This window comes from Notolepis coatsorum, assembly GCF_963971535.1.
Source record: "Notolepis coatsorum genome assembly, chromosome: 10".
NCBI classification, from domain to species: Eukaryota; Metazoa; Chordata; class Actinopteri; order Aulopiformes; family Paralepididae; genus Notolepis; species Notolepis coatsorum.
The window spans coordinates 17,135,272-17,159,829 of record NC_140174.1 but is presented as its reverse complement, the minus strand read 5'-3'; the positions used below and the strand labels follow the sequence as shown (position 1 = coordinate 17,159,829).

General features: G+C 45.6%; 1 protein-coding gene across 4 annotated transcripts in view; it reads right to left on the bottom strand.

Moving 5' to 3' along the window:
- LOC311235219 (myosin phosphatase Rho interacting protein) overlaps positions 1-24,558 on the bottom strand; it is a 178,900-nt gene that overhangs the window by 146,165 nt on the left and 8,177 nt on the right. For all 4 annotated transcript variants that reach the window (XM_084322622.1, XM_084322621.1, XM_084322624.1 and 1 more), the window contains exon 3: positions 13,559-13,624. In XM_084322622.1, the coding sequence (XP_084178748.1) occupies positions 13,559-13,624 (66 nt within the window). The remainder of the gene's footprint in view (positions 1-13,558; positions 13,625-24,558) is intronic.

Sequence of the window (24,558 nt, the reverse complement as noted above, 5' to 3'; positions counted from 1 at the left end):
TTACAAACAGACCTCCACACAGGCTTTAGTTTCCAGAACGTTCTGTAAATACGTTTTACGTTGAATGGAGAGAGAGAGAGAGAGACAGACAGACAGACAGACAGACAGACAGACAGACAGACAGACAGACAGACAGACAGACAGACAGACAGAGAAGCGAGAGAGAGAAACACAGATAGAGAGAGACAGAGAGAGAGAGAGTCTCTCAAACAAAAGAGAAAATGTCTCTGTGTCACATGTTACACATGCCATGGTCAAACATTGTTGTTGGACAAAAGAGACAAAAACAGGTTGCCTAGGCAACACCGGTCTGAAATAACTTTCTGTCGAACTCCTCCGCTAAAAACTACCTGCCGGGTTTCACTACGAGAGAACGCAGTTATTAATATCCCGAACTCCTCTCGAGGAAACTGAGTTTGAGCCTTGTAGAGCCTCAGAGAGAGAGAGAGAGAGAGAGAGAGAGAGAGAGAGAGAGAGAGAGAGAGAGAGAGAGAGAGAGAGAGAGAGAGAGAGAGAAGAGGATAGAGTGAAAGGAGAAGAGAGAGAGAGAAAGAGAGATGAGACAGAGAAGAGAAGAGAGAGAGAGAGAGAGAGAAAAGAGGATAGAGTGAAAGGAGAAGAGAGAGAAAGAGATGAGACAGAGAGAAAGAGAGAAAAGAGAGAAAAGGGGATAGAGAGTGAAAGGAGAAGAGAGAGAGATGAGACAGAGAAGAGAAGAGCGAGAAAGAGAGAGAAAAGAGGATAGAGAGTGAAAGGAGAAGAGAGAGAGAGAAAGAGAGATGAGACCGAGAAGAGAAGAGAGAGAGAGAGAAAGAGAATACAGAGAAAAGGAGAAGAGAGAGAGATTCACATTTCCAACCCTCTTGTCAAAAAGACGACCCGGGGGGAAAGTGCTGAAGCCGTGAGCCTCGCCCGGCAGCACAGTCCTATGTAGGCCACCGTGTCCCTGCTCCTGTCTCTGCTCCCTTTTCTCCAAGCTTCTAATCTAATTAAAGGGGGAATGGAAAACGTTTTCTTTTTTGTGAAGTGCCCCTTTAAACGTTTATGTTCCGTTCAGGTGCTGGGTCCATCTATCTTTTTTTTTGATCCACTTTTTCTCCCATTTTCTATATTTTCTCCCATCCCAATTTCGTATCATCCAATTCAACCCTCCCCTGTCACGAACGCTGTTTCTTGCCTCCCACAAGCCGGCTGCAGTGAGGACTAAGTCATACATAGCACAAGTCCCCTCCGGTACTTGAGGTAACAGCAGTCGCATCTTTTCACCTGCGCAGCTCGACCTCTCAGTGTCGAGGAGTAACGCGTGGGAGGCTCACGCTGCCCCCGACACTTCCTGATTCTACTGCGCAGGCGCACCAACCGACTTGTAGGAGTCGCTTGTTCACAACGTTCGATCCCCACCCTTCAGTTTTTCCCTCCCCGTAATACGGCCAATGTGTATTACTGCGGACGACCAGCCAAACTGAAAAACAATGTGGAGAGCTGGATTCGAACACGCGAATCCTAGCGTCTCCACACTGGTGGCGAGTGCCTTAGACCACTACACCACCTAGCCGCCCCCTGGGTCCATCTATCTTAAGGAGAACCTGTAATGTGTTCTGCATATGGTTCAGCCTTTCATCTCAGTGAAGAGGCAGTGCGGGGTCGAGGGGTCGAGGGGCCTGGAGCCTATTCCTACCTGCCTGCCTGCCCGCCGCTAACAGGGGGTTCATTAGTGACAAGCAGGTGGCTTCCTCGTGGAGGAGAAGTTACTGTAGTACATCAACAGGCAACAGGACTTTCCGGTTTTCGACGACTAGAGCCGAACCCCTCCCACCCCCTCTGCATGAGGAGCCACAGACTTATCCCCCTGTGAGGAGCTAGCTAAGATGAGGAGCACGTTCAGCCAGACTTATCCCCCTCTATGAGGAGCTAGCTAAGATGAGGAGCATGTTCAGCCACAGACGTATCCCCCTCTATGAGGAGCTAGCTAAGATGAGGAGCATGTTCAGCCACAGACGTATCCCCCTCTATGAGGAGCTAGCTAAGATGAGGAGCATGTTCAGCCACAGACTTATCCCCCTCTATGAGGAGCTAGCTAAGATGAGGAGCATGTTCAGCCAGACTTATCCCCCTCTATGAGGAGCTAGCTAAGATGAGGAGCACGTTCAGCCACAGACTTATCCCCCTCTATGAGGAGCTAGCTAAGATGAGGAGCATGTTCAGCCACAGACGTATCCCCCTCTATGAGGAGCTAGCTAAGATGAGGAGCATGTTCAGCCACAGACTTATCCCCCTCTATGAGGAGCTAGCTAAGATGAGGAGCATGTTCAGCCACAGACTTATCCCCCTCTATGAGGAGCTAGCTAAGATGAGGAGCACGTTCAGCCACAGACTTATCCCCCCAAGACGCGCCACAAACTGCCTCGGCCAGCCTTTGTGCCAATTGCCATCAGGCTCCACAACAGGGGGCACGGACTGCTGCCAATTGCTGGAGAACTTGAGAACTGTTAGGACTGTCACTATTTTAATTTTTATTTTTTTTATCGGATAGGACAGGCAGAGAGGAAAGTTGGGGAGGACATGCAGCATAGGTGCCCGGGCCGGATTCGAACCTGCGATTATACTGCGAGCGCAGTAACGTGGTGCGCCACCAGGGCACTAATAATAAACACTGTTAGGACTATCTGACTCTTAATAATAAACACTGTTAGGACTATCTGACTCTTAATAATAAACACTGTTAGGACTATCTGACTGTTAACACATTGTCCGCCATGCATTGTACCCATCCTTGGGCCCAGTCTGCCAGTGCTGTAACCCTATGGAGATGTTTACCTTCTTTGCAGAGCTATAACTTTTTAAATATTATAGCTATATCGACATTACTATGGCCCATTCAACATCGGGTATCTATCGTTCCGGATGTGGGAACGTTATATTTTTTCATTCATACATTGTCGTGTTAATACCGTCGTGAATATAAGTATGTTTTAAGGTTTTCTGCAGTAATTCCTAAAACGCGAGTTATAGGCCCCAACGCATATGATAATTATCGATTGGCGTTTCTTTCCTATACACACTATATTAAAAAATTAAAATGTATATGATCGGTATACATTATGCTTCATCATGCATGAAGGAAAGGGGGGGGGGTCGTTTATAATTCCTTGATCGTCAGTAGCGTCTTTTTTTTTTTACTATGGGTTGATACGTTGATCAGATGGATTGCCGTGAAATAAATAAACAATCGGGCTGAAAATAACGTTAGATTCCTCTTACCGTTCGCAGATGAGACTGGAGGAAAAATATTCCAATTATTTGACGTCGATCTGCTAGATCCATTTCCCGCTTGTATGACGCAATAAACGCCGAAATCATATTGATTATTGCGTTTAGAAAGCGATCCCAATGCACTCGATTGTGTCTCTTGATCCACGTTACAAGATATTACTACCGGAGGATTCTCCCAGATGCACAGAGCACCACTTCCGGTTTGACGTGGAGTGTAACTCGCCCAAAATCCACCAGGCGGCGGTATTGAGGCGTTGCAATATCAGAACAGGGTCCAGCTGCGTCCCAGAGGGAGGCTGAATGAATTATGAATGCCATGGCGAAAAAATTTAATATTGATCCCAAAAACGAGTTAACTCGTTTCTGGCGCACAACGCATGGCGGGCAATAACGAGTATACTCATTTTTGGCGCACAATGTGTTAATAATAAACACTGTTAGGACTATCTGACTGTTAATAATAAACACTGCACAGACTCTGGTACAGTGCGTTACTACAGTTTGGACCATGTTTACCATCATCACTATTACTACGGTCTGATTGAATCCTGCCACTCAGTCACTACTGTTCACTACTTTGCACTTTGTTCTATTATAATTACTACTATTCTACCTGTACCCCCTCCCCATGCTGCTATGACACTTGAATTTCCCAGAGGGGATCAGTAAAGGAACTGGGGTTTAGTGTGTCTTGCTGTGCGTGGGGTTATTGTGCGTTGTGTTGCTCCAGCCATGTCTCTGCTTGGTCTCGAGTGGCGCGACCCGTGATGTGTCGTCAGGGGCAACTGGGTTTGGTATAGAGAGGGGTTAAGTGTGAGAGCCCCCCCCCCACCGAGTCCTCCAGGCCTGCCCTGTAATTAGCCCCTTTGTGCTAAATGCTTACAACACGTCATGCACACACATATGCAACAACAACAACACATGCACACATAGTCAGATCCGGAGAAATGCAGGCTAATCTACTATAAACACATGAACTACCTCATACTGTCCATGAATCTAACATACAACTACATAGACGTAATTAGTGTCAGTAAAATGAGATCTCACATCGTAGCCGTCCCCACACTGTATCCATGGCACGCACAAGACCACACACACAGTCAGATCCCGAGGAATGTAATGACCTTTGAACATGATATGGTCTACTAGTATATGAATGCGGTTCATTTACTCGTATGTGAACATAAAAAAAATACAATTAGGCGTAATTAGCTTCAGTGCTAATGAGATGTCACTTCCCATCCGTGAGATTAAAACCACATTAATCCATTAACGCAAATCCAATAATCCATTAATCCGTTGCACAAACTGCGGGCGTCAAATCATTAGTGATGACAAACAAGTTAGAAAGGCTGCTCACTTTAACGTTAGAGGGGCTGCAACCAAACATCACTTTAACGTTAGACAGACTGCTGCAACCAAACATCACTTTAACGTTAGAGGGGCTGCTGCAACCAAACATCACTTTAACGTTAGAGGGGCTGCTGCAACCAAACATCACTTTAACGTTAGAGGGGCTGCTGCAACCAAACATCACTTTAACGTTAGAGGCTGCTGCAACCAAACATCACTTTAACGTTAGAGGCTGCTGCAACCAAACATCACTTTAACGTTAGAGGCTGCTGCAACCAAACATCACTTTAACGTTAGAGGCTGCTGCAACCAAACATCACTTTAACGTTAAGACAGGCTGCTGCAACCAAACATCACTTTAACGTTAGAGAGGCTGCTGCAACCAAACATCACTTTAACGTTAGAGGGGCTGCAACCAAACATCACTTTAACGTTAGACAGGCTGCTGCAACCAAACATCACTTTAACGTAGGGCTGGGCGATATGGAAAAAAATCATATCGCGATAACGATATGATAATGTTATCATATTTCTCGATATCGATAATTATCGAATTGTTATAAGTATAATTTTTTTAATTTTTTTTTAACAACAGATGTATGTTTATTTTGCAGCAATTCTTTGTCATTGCAGCCATCTTTAGTGTTACATCCCCTCACACTCCAGTTCTCAGGCTGCAGCTGGTTTAAAAGCGAAAGTAAACCGGCTTCTCTGCTGGCTGTGGCTCCAGGGGAGTTGGACAGTTCTTGCTCTGCTAGTTTATTTTCGATCTTTTGGCGCTTTTTTGGTGGACAAACCACCGCACATGTGCACCGTGACTTGTGACTAGAGTCTAGTTCTGCTAGCACACATAGCCTACTGTGTACAGACGGTTTCAAACTGTATTTTAAATTAGAAAGCAAACAAAATAAATGGACAAGAGAAAAATAAATCTCAATTTGGTCAGTATTGTCATTTGGACAAGCAAAGCCATTACTTTAAGTTGCAGGCAAGAAAGACAAGTCTGTCCACTCTCTCTGGTTTTAAAACTGCCCTGTTGCAGGTAAAAAAAAAAAAAAAAAAAAAAAAAAAAACGATTCTTCGATTTCTTTTTATTTCGATATTCGATATCGATTATTAAAATATATCGCGATATTTATCGTTATCGTTATATCGCCCAGCCCTACTTTAACGTTAGAGGGGCTGCAACCAAACATCACTTTAACGTTAGAGGGGCTGCAACCAAACATCACTTTAACGTTAGACAGACTGCTGCAACCAAACATCACTTTAACGTTAGAGGGGCTGCAACCAAACATCACTTTAACGTTAGAGGGGCTGCAACCAAACATCACTTTAACGTTAGAGGGGCTGCAACCAAACATCACTTTAACGTTAGAGGGGCTGCAACCAAACATCACTTTAACGTTAGACAGACTGCTGCAACCAAACATCACTTTAACGTTACAGACTGCTGCAACCAAACATCACTTTAACGTTAGACAGACTGCTGCAACCAAACATCACTTTAACATTAGACAGGCTGCTGCAACCAAACATCACTTTAACGTTACAGGGGCTGCAACCAAACATCACTTTAACGTTACAGGGGCTGCAACCAAACACCACTTTAACGTTACAGGGGCTGCAACCAAACACCACTTTAACGTTAGACAGACTGCTGCAACCAAACATCACTTTAACGTTAGACAGACTGCTGCAACCAAACATCACTTTAACGTTACAGGGGCTGCAACCAAACATCACTTTAACGTTAGACAGACTGCTGCAACCAAACACCACTTTAACGTTAGACAGACTGCTGCAACCAAACATCACTTTAACGTTAGAGGGGCTGCAACCAAACATCACTTTAACGTTAGAGGGGCTGCAACCAAACATCACTTTAACGTTAGACAGGCTGCTGCAACCAAACATCACTTTAACGTTAGAGGGGCTGCAACCAAACATCACTTTAACGTTAGACAGGCTGCTGCAACCAAACATCACTTTAACGTTAGAGGGGCTGCAACCAAACATCACTTTAACGTTAGAGGGGCTGCAACCAAACATCACTTTAACGTTAGACAGACTGCTGCAACCAAACATCACTTTAACTCTTTCAGTGCCACGCCTGGTTTTCCGTTTTACCGCTTGAATGCCACCATCGGCGCCAATGTTAACGTTAATATCGCCTAATCTATGTTTTAAATTATGGCTATGTGTCTAATCTGCCCATCGCATTATCAAAGACTATTTTCCAGTCAGTGCTGTGAAGGCAGATTGTTTTTTTATCGCGTCGTTTCCATTTCAGAGCAGTTAGAAAAGCCCCCGTTTTGATATAAAAAACAGCTCATTCTGGAGCATTCTATGAAAATCGTCTTTTAGTGGAATATTCCACAACGTTGATATTCGTCGGCCTTTTTATGAATCGTTTTCAAATAAACGCTAGATGATCAATATTATACGTGCACGCAAGCACATTACGGCCGCGCACTGATAATCGCTCCGTTGATTTCCTCACAGACTTTTACAGTGAAACCGAAAGAAGACATTTCACAAAACAGCTTATAACTTCATCAAACTTACTCCGATTATCCTACCACTGATAACATAGAGTCCTTACCTGACATCAGATGGTATCCAACTGGTATATTCCAATTCCTGATCACCATTCGAAAAAATCGATACGTGTATGGATCCAACGCGACACTGAAGATCTCCATGATCCGCGGGGATCTGAGGCTCCAGAATGAACTCTGGTAACCCCGGCTGGATCAGTGAACTGGAAAATGTGGAGTACCGGATTTTTTTCCCCATTCATTTTCATTGAGTCCATTCCAAAATCACTTATGTCATCTGGGAGACGACAGGGGGCGCTTTTTTCCACAGTGATCACCGGCGCAGCTCGGCTATACTCGGGTAGGCTCGGGTGATGCAATAATTTTTCAGATCGCAAAAAAAAAATAATAATAATAATTCAGAGAAATCTCGTGAGTGGCACGCAACCACCTATAAAAAAACCCGAGAAATCTCGTGAGTGGCACTGAAAGAGTTAACGTTAGAGGGGCTGCAACCAAACATCACTTTAACGTTAGAGGGGCTGTAACCAAACACCACTTTAACGTTAGACAGACTGCTGCAACCAAACATCACTTTAACGTTAGACAGACTGCTGCAACCAAACATCACTTTAACGTTAGAGGGGCTGCAACCAAACATCACTTTAACGTTAGAGGGGCTGCTGCAACCAAACATCACTTTAACGTTAGAGGGGCTGCAACCAAACATCACTTTAACGTTAGAGGGGCTGCAACCAAACATCACTTTAACGTTAGAGGGGCTGCAACCAAACATCACTTTAACGTTAGAGGGGCTGCAACCAAACATCACTTTAACGTTAGACAGGCTGCTGCAACCAAACATCACTTTAACGTTAGACAGGCTGCTGCAACCAAACATCACTTTAACGTTAGAGGCTGCTGCAACCAAACATCACTTTAACGTTAGAGGGGCTGCTGCAACCAAACATCACTTTAACGTTAGAGGCTGCTGCAACCAAACATCACTTTAACGTTAGACAGGCTGCTGCAACCATTTACATTTACATTTAGCTGACGCTTTTATCCAAAGCGACTTACATGTTCTGTACAACAAGCCATCAGGAAGGGCACAACTCTATCAGCTGAGCAACAATGTTCATCAAAGTGTTGAGTGCTACAGTGTAGGTTAGTTTATTAGGACAAGTGCATGACAGTACGGTTAGTTAGGGTCAGATTTCTTTTATTTTTTTTAATTCAAATAATGGTTGAAGAAGTGCGTCTTTAGTCGACGGCGAAAGATTGGACGTGTTTCGGCTGTCCTAACTGGGGTGGGTAGTTCATTCCACCATTGTGGGGCAAGGACTGAGAATAGGTGACTTCTCTTTGATGACCCTCCCGGAGCTTGGATAGGAGTAGGTCTGAGGCAGCCAGAAGATTCAGAGCGAGAACCAAACATCACTTTAACGTTAGAGGCTGCTGCAACCAAACATCACTTTAACGTTAGAGGGGCTGCAACCAAACATCACTTTAACGTTAGAGGCTGCTGCAACCAAACATCACTTTAACGTTAGAGGGGCTGCAACCAAACATCACTTTAACGTTAGAGGGGCTGCAACCAAACATCACTTTAACGTTAGAGGGGCTGCAACCAAACATCACTTTAACGTTAGACAGACTGCTGCAACCAAACATCACTTTAACGTTAGACAGACTGCTGCAACCAAACATCACTTTAACGTTAGACAGACTGCTGCAACCAAACATCACTTTAACGTTAGAGGGGCTGCTGCAACCAAACATCACTTTAACGTTAGAGGGGCTGCAACCAAACATCACTTTAACATTAGAGGGGCTGCAACCAAACACCACTTTAACGTTGGCACTCCTGGCGCTCAACTCACTGTCTCAACTCACTGTCTCAACTCACTGTCTCAACTCACTGTCTCCACTCACTGTCTCAACTCACTGTCTCAACTCACTGTCTCAACTCACTGTCTCCACACTCACTGTCTCAACTCACTGTCTCCACACTCACTGTCTCCACACTCACTGTCTCAACTCACTGTCTCCACACTCACTGTCTCACTGTCTCCACACTCACTGTCTCCACACTCACTGTCTCCACACTCACTGTTGTCTCCACACTCACTGTTGTCTCCACACTCACTGTCTCCACACTCACTGTCTCAACTCACTGTCTCCACACTCACTGTCTCCACACTCACTGTCTCAACTCACTGTCTCCACACTCACTGTCTCACTGTCTCCACACTCACTGTCTCCACACTCACTGTCTCAACTCACTGTCTCCACACTCACTGTCTCACTGTCTCCACACTCACTGTCTCCACACTCACTGTCTCCACACTCACTGTTGTCTCCACACTCACTGTCTCCACACTCACTGTCTCAACTCACTGTCTCCACACTCACTGTCTCACTGTCTCCACACTCACTGTCTCCACACTCACTGTCTCCACACTCACTGTTGTCTCCACACTCACTGTCTCCACTCACTGTCTCCACACTCACTGTCTCAACTCACTGTCTCAACTCACTGTCTCAACTCACTGTCTCCACACTCACTGTCTCAACTCACTGTCTCCACACTCACTGTCTCCACACTCACTGTCTCAACTCACTGTCTCCACACTCACTGTCTCACTGTCTCCACACTCACTGTCTCCACACTCACTGTCTCCACACTCACTGTTGTCTCCACACTCACTGTTGTCTCCACACTCACTGTCTCCACACTCACTGTCTCAACTCACTGTCTCCACACTCACTGTCTCCACACTCACTGTCTCAACTCACTGTCTCCACACTCACTGTCTCACTGTCTCCACACTCACTGTCTCCACACTCACTGTCTCAACTCACTGTCTCCACACTCACTGTCTCACTGTCTCCACACTCACTGTCTCCACACTCACTGTCTCAACTCACTGTCTCCACACTCACTGTCTCACTGTCTCCACACTCACTGTCTCCACACTCACTGTCTCCACACTCACTGTTGTCTCCACACTCACTGTCTCCACACTCACTGTCTCACTGTCTCCACACTCACTGTCTCCACACTCACTGTCTCACTGTCTCCACACTCACTGGGCCGCTGCCAGATTATACACCACTCAGCCGCTTTGTTCTGCTGTTTACTCAAACAATTACTCTTGATGTTCTCAGTGCGACAGACTATTATTAGACCTCCTTGATGAGACTCCAGCGACACAGCTCCTCTGACCCTCTGCTCCCTTTGAAGCTCCTCTCAGAACCACATGAAGAGACAACGCGGGAAGACCTCCTCCTCCTCCTCCTCCTCCTCCTCCTCCTCTTGTGTCTCACCTCACACTTTTTCATACCCCTCCTCCTCCTCCTCCTCTCTCTTGATGTCCTCATTTTCCAACAATGTCAACTCTACTGTCTGTCTGTCTGTCTCCCTCTCTCTTGATGTCTTTATCTTCCAACAAATTCAACTCCATACTGTGTCTCTCTCTCTCCATCTCTAGGGCATTTGCGCTTTATTGTGGATAGGACCCAGGACGCTGCGGTTTACGCTGAGCATATATATGTGATATATATGCTCGTATATAGTGGTATATATTTATCTATATATATAAATACATCTGTATGAATATATCTGCTTATATTCCTGTTTACATACTATATATATATATATATATATATATATATATATATATATATATATATATATATATATATATATATATATATATATTAGGGATGCTCGATATTGGCTTTTTACCGATACCGATATACCGATATTGTCCAACTCTTAATTTCCGATACCGATATCAACCGATACCGATATATGCAGGGTTTCCCCCCCCCCCCCCCAAAACACTGAATAATTTCAGGTAATTAACATTACATATCTCTTGTCGTGTAATTAACACAACATTATGCATACTTTGACAATAAATAAAATAATAATTCGTTCTTACTTGCTTGCCTGGGTAAATAAAGGTTAAATAAATGTAAAAAAAAATAATAATAATTTCTTTTGAAAACCGGTACCGATATTTTCCTATATCACATTTTTATGTCATATCGGCCGATAATATCGGTAGGCCGATAATATCGGACATCCCTAATATATATATATATATATGGCTTACTACCATAGTGTATTCATACCTGTATCACTGTACATACAGCAGATTAGCATATTTACTCAGTGGCTTTGTTAAAGTCCAATGAGTCACTGGCACACTGTATATTGTTTTGCCCCTTTACTGTGACCTTTGCACTCTGGTTGGATGCCAAGTTCTTTTCATTGTACTGTACCAGTGCTGTATGATGACAATACATGGTAAATAAATATATGGTAAATGTATATAGAGCTTTTATCCAAAGCTCTTTAAAAAGTTTTGTTCCTCACATTCACCCATTCACTCAGACATTCACACACAGACGACAAGGTGCCGACCTGCTCATCGGGAGCAGTTAGGGGTTAAGTGTCTTGCTCAAGGACACTTCGACACACTGCCCGGGAATCGAACCGGGAACCTCCGGATTTCCAGACGACTGCTCTAGCTCCCATGCCAACACTGATCTGGGCCAATCAATACACACCCTGTCTCTGTCCTCACCCCGTCTCTGTCCTCACCCTGTCTCTGTCCTCACCCTGTCTCTGCCCACACTCTGCCCACACTCTGTCATCACCCTGCCCACACCTCCTCTGAATACTAAATAGTTGGTGATTAACAAGACAGTTACTAGATGATGATATTCAATGCATTTTATTATTTCAAATGTTGACCTATGTTGACCTTTTCCCCCCTTTATTCCAGAACTATAATTGGACAGAATATATCGTATGGTCTCTCATTTAAAGCCTTGAAATTGTACCGTGAGAAATATCACAACACTGGCCGTCTTGAATCTTTGGGGGAGGATAGTATCACGATACTGCTACTGTGTACACCTGCCTTACAGCATCAAACACCGTCCTGTACACCTGCCTTACAGCATCAAACACCGTCCTGTACACCTGCCTTACAGCATCAAACACCGTCCTGTACACCTGCCTTACAGCATCAAACACCGTCCTGTACACCTGCCTTACAGCATCAAACACTGTCCTGTACACCTGCCTTACAGCATCAAACACCGTCCTGTACACCTGCCTTACAGCATCAAACACCGTCCTGTACACCTGCCTTACAGCATCAAACACCGTCCTGTACACCTGCCTTATAGCATCAAACACCGTCCTGTACACCTGCCTTACAGCATCAAACACCGTCCTGTACACCTGCCTTACAGCATCAAACACCGTCCTGTACACCTGCCTTACAGCATGAAACACCGTCCTGTACACCTGCCTTACAGCATCAAACACTGTCCTGTACACCTGCCTTACAGCATCAAACACTGTCCTGTACACCTGCCTTACAGCATCAAACACCGTCCTGTACACCTGCCTTACAGCATCAAACACCGTCCTGTACACCTGCCTTACAGCATCAAACACTGTCCTGTACACCTGCCTTACAGCATCAAACACCGTCCTGTACACCTGCCTTACAGCATCAAACACCGTCCTGTACACCTGCCTTACAGCATCAAACACCGTCCTGTACACCTGCCTTACAGCATCAAACACCGTCCTGTACACCTGCCTTACAGCATCAAACACCGTCCTGTACACCTGCCTTACAGCATCAAACACCGTCCTGTACACCATCATGTGTCTCTTCATTCCTTTCAGCACTGCTGCGTTAGCTTAGCGTTTAGCACGTCAGCGCGATGCTACGCTAACGGCAGGATATCGTAGGAAGCGTGGCGACAGCTCAGCTTCACGCGCTCTACAGGCACGCCTCAGAAGAACGCCAGAATGCCAACAGTCCACGTAGAAAAACGCGGCGCGCGTGTCACACTTCACGCGCAGAACCCGAAACGTAAACAACCCTTTGTCCTCCTCCTGCGTCTCCAGAGTGAGTTCTGAGGAACATTGATAGAAATCTCACCTAAAGCGTCTTCGCTCGTAAAGCCGTCGCCGTGAGTTACTCCTCTCAGAAAATAGACATTAGTGACCGTAAAGTCAAATGTGCCACTGTGGACAGCTGTAGAGGGACGGCCCGTGTCGTAAATCAGCCCCCGGTGACGAGCATTCGGAGGTTTATCACCCCGAGCAAACACCAGCCGGAGGGGGGAGGGGGGAGGCCAGAGGCCGGAGGGGGAGGCCAGAGGGGAAGGGGGGGGGCGGAGGCCGGAGGGGGGAGGCCGGCGGGGGAGGGGGAAAGGGGAGGGGGAGGCCCAGAGGGGGAGGGGGGAAGGGGAGACCAGAGGCCGGAGGGGGAGGCCCAGAGGGGGAGGGGGAGGCCCAGAGGGGGAGGGGGAGGCGAGGGGGAGGCCCAGAGGGGGATGCCTTCACTCACCATCTCGTCCAGAGCGTAGCGGAGCAGGCCGTGCTCGTACAGGATGAAGAACCTCCTCTGCCATTTCTGTAGGAAGAGAGGAAGGGAGGAAGGGAGGAAGAGAGGAAGTCCTACAGTTAGTCATGCCGTCCCATAATAAGTAATTTCATGTCATGTCAGTAATTTCATGAGACAACAGTGGCTCAGCAGGTAGAGCGGTCGTCTGGTAGTCGGGAAGGTTCGATTCCCGCTCCTCCCGGGCAGCGTGAAACATTCTGAATTTTCTTCCACAACAGGAAGAATCACTCTGAGACAGTGCTACTGTAATAGAGTTACAGAGGTTTGAACACACTGAAATAAACTTTTTTTCACTTCCGTTACGTCTGAATTATTTTGCAACAAACAGATGCCTCTCTTACAGGTTCCAGCTGAGAGGTATGAGCTTGGGTGGGAAGGGTGATTGAGCTGGGGCAGTGGGGGTGGGGGGGGGGGGCAGGGTGTGTTATGGGTGTGTTTATTTACATTTTTGGTGAAGAATGTTAATTGAAAAATGCAATAAACTAATTTATAAAAAGAAAAAAAAATACGTGTACTTTATAAACACATGAATCTGCTTTTGACAAGAATCCCTGTGTCATCGTATCCATGGTGAAATACTATACTTTATACCAGGGGTAGGCAACCCTAGGCACGCGTGCCTGCATAGGCACGCGGGGGCATTTGCATAGGCACAGGGGGCAGCACTAAAAAAAATTAAAAATAAAATTTTGCTTTGAAATATTATAGTGAACTATTTTGCACTGTTGTCGCATTTATCTTGTTGAAATCCTCCCACAGGTTCTTTTTACTTCCACATATTTAATTGAGACCCTTTATTTGTTTATTATTTCAATTTAGCTGGAAATACATTGCTACATCATTCAGTAACATTTGCAGAGCCTTATAACAAAAACATTATTACGGTCACCATTGTGACCAGTGGGATTAATCAACAAATTGTATTATTTATTTTTCTATTTCATTGAACATTGCACATGTTATAAAAGCCATTTTTTTACTCAAAATGTGAGTATTACCAAGTCAACTTTTGTTCTTAAAACAATGACAATAAACATAGTTTTATTAGGTTGAAATAATGTGGTTGTGTACTTATTTTTCTGTTAACTTATTATGGATTGAAAACTGAAAACCTTAATGCACAGTAACTGAACTCAATATTTTTAAGTTCTGGTAACTAATAATTTTCTTTTTACAGTGTAGTCTTGCGATCAATCAAAACTTATTTACACGATATACCTCACATTCACCCTCCATTCACATCCTGGTGTTCTCCTGGAGCTATGACAGCACACGTACAGTACACACACCGATGGTGTGTGATGTGTCCAAAAATTAATGGGCAAATGTGAGTGAAATGGTCGCACTGTATGCAGCTGTTTGTCTGCATTGCATTCCCCCCCCCCCCCAACTCAGATTTAGGGTTGATACAACCATCATAATATTGTTAATAATAACAATAACAATAATGATGTAATAATGTAAAAATTATCATTAAAAAGACCTGATTATGAGAAAAAAAAATTACGATGCATGGAATATTGTTGAGGCACACTAGTTACAACTATATTTCAAACAGGCACTCCATGTCAAAAAGGTTGCTGACCCCTGCTTTATACCATGGTCTGGGTGAATACTCTTCTCCGATTGGCCGGCAGGTGTGCATTAAAACCGCTTGATGCACACGTAGCTCGACTCAAGTTGAATCACCATTCTATTACCCAACCTGTAACCATAGCAACATCTCATATGAACGTATGAAGTCCCATCTGAACGTATGAAGTCCCATATGAACGTATGAAGTCCCATATGAACGTATGAAGTCTCATATGAACGTATGAAGTCCCATATGAACGTATGAAGTCCCATCTGAACGTATGAAGTCCCATCTGAACGTATGAAGTCTCATATGAACGTATGAAGTCTCATATGAACGTATGAAGTCCCATATGAACGTATGAAGTCTCATATGAACGTATGAAGTCCCGGGCGGACGGACGGACGGGCAGGCAGACAAGACAGGCAGGCAGACAAGACAGGCAGACAGACAGACAAGACAGACAGACAGACAGACAGACAGACAGACAGACAGACAGACAGACAGGCAGGCAGGCAGACAGACAGGCAGGCAGACAGACAGACATACAGACAGACAGACAGACAGACAGACAGGCAGACAGACAGACAGACAGACAAGACAGACAGACAGGCAGACAGACAGACAGGCAGACAGACAGGCAGACAGACAAGACAGACAAGACAGACAGACAGGCAGGCAGGCAGACAGACAGGCAGGCAGACAGACAGACAGGCAGACAGACAGGCAGACAGACAGGCAGACAGGCAGACAGACAGGCAGACAGACAGGCAGACAGACAGACAGGCAGGCAGACAGACAGGCAGACAGGCAGGCAGACAGACAGGCAGGCCCACACTGAGGGAGGCTACGCTACATAAGCAGGCCCTCGGGTTACTTGCAGCCACAAACCCAGTCTGTTGGCACACTTTCAACTTGGGCCACATAACCAGGCCTGGAGGCCCGTCGGACTACATTCTGCAGCCTGATCCATCATCCTTTCACACTTGATGAGCTTTCAAATGTATACGACGGGGAAAACCAGGTGTAGAGACAACCCCCCTTGCCCCCCCAAATAAGCCATGTGAATAACGACACCATACTTTAGCCCAGGGGTTCTCAAACTTTTTTATACTACAACCCCATTTAATTTAGGATTTCTTTTGGCGACCCACACTTCATATATCGAGTAATTTCAACATGGAAATAAGGAATATCAAAATAAAAGCACACGTTGAACTGATCATGCATATTTATTAGAAAATTCAATCGCAGCACTATGTTATCAATGAAATTTATGAATATTATCAACAAAAGCAACGGAATTGTTTCTGTATAAACATTTATAAAACGAGGCCTATTTAGCCAAAATATGTTGCCAGAACATGAAAAGAAAATGCGTTCATGTGCGCTTTGGCGGTGATCCGCTTCTACTCTGAAAAACCGGGCCTCACAGAGGTATGTTGATGACAAGCTTTCTCAGCGCAGCATTACACAACACTGGGTACTCGTTCTGGACTGATATCCAGAACTTTGCGAGGGCCTGTCCAGTGAACTTTTAGCAGCTCGTCGCACGAAAGACGAATTACCCCAAAATCTCCGCTGATTAACCTAGAGTGTCACTAACGGAGTTTCGTAATCCAGCTCATTATCAGCACATTTCTCTGCAAGGAAAATCTGCGCTTCTTCTTCTCAAGAGTTAAAAAAGGCGATTTATTACTCTGCCTCGAGATAGACATCTCACCTCAGTGTGGTATAGCAGCTGGTTATGTGCAGAGCCCATTTCATCGCGACCAACCGGCACCGCTTCTGACAACAAACCTATCCATTGCGAGTCCAGGTTACACACAAAAGACCAGACCCCCCTCCCGCGATTATACATGCACAGGATGTAGTGAGATGTGTATTGGAATACTGTGTGTCGGCCTCCGTTGATGAAGGGGTGAGACATGGCAAATACACACAGCTGCCGGGTGGAAAACTCGATCTGCGTTTAAATTTTTTTGCCCAATGCGCGACCCCACTTTGGGTGGCAACCCGTAGTTTGAGAACCGCTGCTTTAACCCCTTTCACTGCCTTTCGGTTACAGTCGGTAGTGTGATAGTAAAGGGTTAACCTTCTGTCGTGTGGCAGTGAAAGGGTCAACCTGCCGTCGTGTGGCAGTGAAAGGGTTAACCTTCTCTGTATTGTCACAGTGAAAGGGTTAACTGTTTGGTAGTGCAGCAGTGAAAGTGTCCTGGAGCCGGTGAGAAGACTGCAGAGAGTGGAGCGGCAGGTGGCGTGACGAGTCAACATCCCCGGGACCCCCTGTCTGGTGACAACAGTGACGGAGCTTCCATCCCCGGGACCCCCTGTCTAGGGATGGGTACCGTTCACATTTGAACCGATACCGGTAACTGTGAATCGATACCGGTACCAAACAGTACTTTTTTTCTGTACTTTAGTCTCTAAAAATGTCATCTACCTACCTCAGTTGTAAAAAAAAAATCAAAACTTAATATCTAATAAATAAATGTATTATTATTACTTTATTATTATTTACATCTTACTGATGTAAAGCACTTTGAACTGCAATCCCCTGTATGAAAGGTGCTATACAAATAGTTATTATTATTTATTTAGAACATATATATTACACAGTCACACACATCTTTAAATAAATGTTATGTTTATTTAAAAAAATATGTTTAACAAATTAACAAAAAAAGGTACACATCTATATATTTAAATACAAAATAAATAAAGGTATTGTATTTAACAAAATAACAAGTATAAAACAAGGGTAAACAAACCACTCTAGCAGCAATGAACTATTCTGCTGATCAAAAAAGTGTCAAATACACATCTATATATTTAAATAACAAATAAATGAAAGTATTTTACAACCGATTAAACAAACAATCTAGCAGCAATGAACTACTCTGCTGCTGATTGAGTATTCTAGCAGTTATTTTTCGCTCCACACTCACTGTGTCTTTGGAGAAGACCCGCTCTGCGGTGTGTTTGGTCTTACATAACAGCCTGTGGCTTGTTTACCGACGTCACATCCGCTACTCTTCTGTCCTCCTGACTGCGCTTGCTAACGTTAGGGAGCTAACGTTATGTCCGACGATTAGCTAACGTTAGCTTAATAACGTTAAATAAGTTACAAATATGTGAAACTATGGAAGGAGTAAGCCGACTGCTAAAAAGAAACTAAGTGAATAGTTGACTGGGTCATTTTGTAACGGTAGCTAACGTTATTTCACAAAGGTCCCACTGACTAGACTAACGTCACGGTGACTGTCGGAGGCAATAGCCTCTGTTTACATGCAGCATACAGAAACAGGTGCGGGAGGGGTAGGAGCAGCAGTGCACTGCGTGTCTGTACTGAGACAGCGAGTGAGAACTCCGCTAAAGAATTGGATCATGATTTTCGGTTTTCACATGACTATTTGATTGCCCGCCACACGGCGGGCAGACCTCTCAGTGGGAGGCGCCAAACGTAAAAACTGAGCGCCAATGGCGGGTGGCGGGCTTTAGTTTCGCCCCCTGCCTACAGGTCAGGTCTGGGCGCTTGCTCAGCGGAGGCAGGACTTGAGGAAGGCAGCGTGACCTCCCACGCGTTACACTTCACCAATGAGAGCCCTCGCTGCCAGGTGAGAAGAGAGCCACTGGCTGTCGCCCCACGTGTCGGAGGAAGCGTGCGGATACTTCAGGGTTCCCTTGTACCGACCAGTAGGAGAACATGCGCACAACAACCAGGTAGGGGAGGGGGGGGAATTGGCCCAACGACTAAATTGGGACGAGGAGAAAACAGAGAAAAATCGGAGAAAGAGAGATACAAAAAAATAATAATAAAAGAAAACATGTATTGTGCCGTTGACATTAACACTTTGAATGCCACTCACGGCTTTTCTCGGGTTATTACCCCCCGGGTTGAAGGCCCATCACGAGAATATTCGTTTTATTCTTTTTTTTTTTTATTAGCGATCTGAAATCATATTGCATCAAGCGAGCCTACCGTTGGCCTACCCCCGGCGCTCAGATGTGAAAAAAGCGCCCCCTATCGTCTCCCAGATGGTAAATCACCCTTTGGGATTGGACTCAATGAAAGTGAATGGGAGAAAGGATTTCTGACTCCACATTTTACTTCTCACTCACGCAGCCGGCATCGACCGGCATCACTCTGGAGCCTGAAGAGCAGCGGGGATTATGTGTTCTACTGTATACACGGTTGATCAATACAATGATCGATTTTTTCGAATGGTGATCAGGAATTGGAATAATCCATTTGGATACCATCTGATCTCAGGTAAGGAATCTATGTTATCAGTCTTAGGATAATCAGACTCGTTTTCACGGATATATAAGCATTTCCCCTATATGTGATATAGCTGTTTTGACTGTAAAAGCCATCAGGAAATAAGAGCAGCGATTATCAGCGCGCGGCACGAGCGTGCGTGCGCACACATATACTATCTATTATCTAGCGTTTATTTGAAAACGATTCATAAATAGGCCGACAAATGACAACGTTCTAGAATATTCCAGTAAAAGGAGATTATCATAGAATGGGTTGTTTTTTCCGCGAAAACAAGTGATTTTCAAAATGCTATCAAACGGAAATAAAGCGATAAAAAAACAATCTGCAATGACAATGTTGACTGGAAAATGAGTCTTTGATAAGTGACGGGCAGATTAGAGACATAGCCAAAATTAAAAAAAATAATTAGGCGTTATTAATGTTAACATTGGAGTGGATGTGGGCATTCAAGGGGGTAAAAAGGAAAACACGGACTGGCTCCCAAAGTGTTAACGTGCGGTTTAGTTTTGCGGTAAACAAAACATGACGTCATCAGACTTTTTTCTTTCTTTCCCATTACCGACAATAGGCACCGTTGGATCTCACGTGAATCGATACTCGGTAGTACCGACGTGTTTCGGTAGGTACCTTTAAAAGTACCGAATTCGGTACCCATCCCTACCCCTGTCTGGTAACAACATGACGGAGCTTCCATCCCCGGGACCCCCTGTCTGGTAACAACAGTGACGGAGCTTCCATCCCCGGGACCCCCTGTCTGGTAACAACAGTGACGGAGCTTCCATCCCCGGGACCCCCCGTCTGGTAACAACAGTGACGGAGCTTCCATCCCCGGGACCCCCCGTCTGGTAACAACAGTGACGGAGCTTCCATCCCCGGGACCCCCTGTCTGGTAACAACAGTGACGGAGATTCCATCCCCGGGACCCCCTGTCTGGTGACAACAGTGACGGAGCTTCCATCCCCGGGACACGTCTATTTTTTTACCAAACGGTTCGTGCGTTTTGTGAATCTGATTGGCCACGCACGTTTCTGGTCATGTGACATGTGCGCCCAATCGCATGACGAGCAGTGTCTTAGCCCATTTCCGCGTCGAACAGCCTGCAAACGACCTAACGCCTAGTTTATCACTGGTTAAGCTTAGGCGACTCTTTCGCAGTTGGTTAAGGTTAGAGTTTGGAATCAGGGCTGGCGTTCTAGCGCCCTGCTCTAAGACAAACTCTAACCTTAACCAACTTCGAAAGAGCGCCTAAGCTTAACCGTCCAAAGAACTTGCCGTCACACGATTGGGCGCACATGTCACATGACCAGAAACGTCAGTGGCCAATCAGATTTGCAAAACGCACGAACCGTTTGGTAAAAGTAATGACGCCCCCGGGACCCCCTGTCTGGTGACAACAGTGACGGAGCTTCCATCCCCGGGACCCCCTGTCTGGTGACAACAGTGACGGAGCTTCCATCCCCGGGACCCCCTGTCTGGTGACAACAGTGACGGAGCTTCCATCCCCGGGACCCCCTGTCTGGTAACAACAGTGACGGAGCTTCCATCCCCGGGACCCCCTATCTGGTAACAACAGTGACGGAGCTTCCATCCCCGGGACCCCCTGTCTGGTAACAACAGTGACGGAGCATTAGTCCACAAACACAAGCGGACAGCAGCTCCAGGATGCAGAGTCTCCTGAACCAGAGCCTCTCCGATGTGGTTCTTGTATAGTATAGTTTAGATGTAGCAAGTATAGCATAGGAATATAGATTTAAAACTGTATATTGTATAGTAGTGTACATAGGACCCAGTGCCTTAAACTCGTAGCTAACAATCTCAGGAATTTAGCATGTCTATTTTATCATGCCCTTTTTATGTATATTTTATTACCTGTTTTTTTATGTCTATTTTATTATTAGTATTATTGCACAATCGAAGCAGGCATGACCACCCGCATTTCACTGTATGTCCTGGTATGTATGTGACAAATAAACCTCTTGAATCTTGAATAAAAAAAACTCTTGAATCTCCAGAAGAGTCTCAACAGACGAGGTGAAGGACGTGTTATTCCATCATTGCGTTGTTGCCGATTTTTAAAGCCTCCGATTGTCGTTTTTGTCCCCCTTCTTTTTCCTTGCCCACCGGCCATACCGGCCCCTCCTTCCTTAAAGCATCGTTTTGTCCTGGTGTTAAGATTCTTGGCTCCTGGCTTTTACAGAGAGAACCATGATCCATAAAACATGAGGGAAGTGTTCTGTGACCCACAATGCATCAGGGGTCTGAATAGGGCTGCAGGTGGCCGTCCGTCACAGAGCCCCAGGTGAAAAGGACATCACACACACACTATAATACAATAATAATAATAATAATAATAATAATAATAATAATAATAATAATAATAATAATAATAATAATAATAATAATAATAATAATAATAATAATAATAATAATAATAATAATAATAATAATAATAATAATAATAATAATAATAATAATAATAATAATAATAATAATAATAATAATAATAAAATAACTTGGATTTACATAGCGCCTTTCAAGAAACCCAAGGACGCTTTAGTTTACAGGCAACAAAAAAGACACATAGTAAAATAAACATGATGGACAAGGAGACGGCTAGAGGCTGTTTCAGGGGCATCTTGAAGGAGTCCAGGGATGGTGGGGGGGGTTGGGGGCAAGACTCTGTCCACAAAGGTTGGTAGGCGGGTGTGAAGGATGGAGACGATGTCTGAGGATCTGAGGTGTAGGGTGAGGTCAGATAGGTAGTGGGGGGCATGGAAGTGTAGGGGTGGAGGTCAGATAGGTAGTGGGGGGCATGGAGGAGGTGTAGGGGTGGAGGAGGTCAGATAAGTACTGGGGGGCATGGTGGAGGTCAGATAGGTACTGGGGGGCATGGAGGAGGTGTAGGGGTGGAGGAGGTCAGATAAGTACTGGGGGGCATGGTGGAGGTCACATAGGTACTGGGGGGCATGGTGGAGGTGTAGGGCTGGAGGAGGTCAGATAGGTACTGGGGGGCATGGAGGTGTAGGGGTGGAGGAGGTCACATAGGTACTGGGGGGCATGGTGGAGGTGTAGGGCTGGAGGAGGTCAGATAGGTACTGGGGGGCATGGAGGTGTAGGGGTGGAGGAGGTCACATAGGTACTGGGGGGCATGGTGGAGGTGTAGGGCTGGAGGAGGTCAGATAGGTACTGGGGGGCATGGAGGTGTAGGGGTGGAGGAGGTCACATAGGTACTGGGGGGCATGGTGGAGGTGTAGGGCTGGAGGAGGTCAGATAGGTACTGGGGGGCATGGAGGTGTAGGGGTGGGTGAGGTCACATAGGTACTGGGGGGCATGGTGGAGGTGTAGGGCTGGAGGAGGTCAGATAGGTACTGGGGGGCATGGTGGAGGTGTAGGGGTGGAGGAGGTCAGATAGGTACTGGGGGGCATGGAGGTGTAGGGGTGGGTGAGGTCACATAGGTACTGGGGGGCATGGTGGAGGTGTAGGGCTGGAGGAGGTCAGATAGGTACTGGGGGGCATGGTGGAGGTGTAGGGGTGGAGGAGGTCAGATAGGTACTGGGGGGCATGGAGGAGGTGTAGGGTGGAGGCAACCCTCTCAGATCGATTTGAACCATCTGCTCCTCTTTTCAAGAAACTAAACATTCTGACTGTGTCTGAGGTTAATTCTTTACAGATATGTATATTTGTGTACAAATGCATTCATGATCACAATCTACCAAATGGTTTTAATAGTTTTTTTCTTCTTTAAAAAACACGTCAGTCCAGGGACCTGCATATACCTTATTGTGGTACTTCACTTAGGCAGTTCTCAGTGAGGTCTAGAGGGTCCAATCTTTGGAATGCAGCTGATCCTATGCTGAGGAAATCTCCATCTCTGCTTATTTTTAAAGCAAACTACAAAAAAATGCTCATATCCAAAAGTAGTAGATATATAAATAGGTCATACATGTAGGTATGCATTTGGTTGTGTGGGTGGGTAGGTTTGTAGGCAGGTGGGTGGGTTGTTATATATTATTATGTACGCAGTATACAGTATATGCATGTATGTACTGTGTGTATGTATGTTTGTATTAACACGTATCTTTTGAATGTATTCTGGTATTTTATAATATGCATATTTTTGTATGTTTGATTTTATAAAACAGGGGAAGTTCTTGATAAGCCTCTAGGCTTCTAACTTCTCCTTCACAATCGTTATAACTTATTATGTATTGTTTTTACTTCTGTTTAACTGTGTTAATAAACAAACAAACAAACAAACAAGGTCAGATAGGTACAGATGAAACGTTTGACATCTCACCTGAACTTATGAAGTCTCATATGAACGCCTCCTACACCGCAAGCTAAAACAAGTAACTACTGACCTTCGCGCAACTCTTTATGTACATCAAAGTCAACACCTCTCATTGGTTCTTTGGGTCCAGATGACCTCAAAGTCAACACCTCTCATTGGTTCTTTGGGTCCAGATGACCTCAAAGTCAACACCTCTCATTGGTTCTTTGGGTCCAGATGACCCACGTAGCTCCTAACTACCAGTTAGGGAGGTTCCTGAAACTATCGCTATGGGAACTGAACCACTGATTATCTGCCCAACAGGGAGGGAGGGAGGGAGGGACACACAACCCAACCAGGGATGATTTCAGGGCGGGGGGGGGGGCTGTTGGAGCCGGGGGCCAGAGATGCCCCCCCACCCCACCGGCCCATATGGAAGCCATCAGCAGGGTTGTGAGAACTGGGTCTGCTCCTCCCCCGCATCCTCCTCTCTCCTCTCTCCTCTCTCAGAACACTCTGCCGTCATATCTTCTGGCTGGAGTAGGAGGCTACAGTACAGTAGGAGACAGAGTCAACACTTGGCTCGTTAGGGCCAGCCAAGCCTCCCACAGGACACTCAGGCTCCTCCCACAGGACAATCACGCTCCTCCCACAGGACACCCAGGCTCCTCCCACATGACGCTCAGGCTCCTCCCACAAGACACTCACGCTCCTCCCACAGGACGCTCCACAGGACACCCAGGCTCCTCCCACAGGACACTCAGGCTCCTCCCACAGGACACAGGGCCTGGTGAGGGGCTGGTGAGGGGGG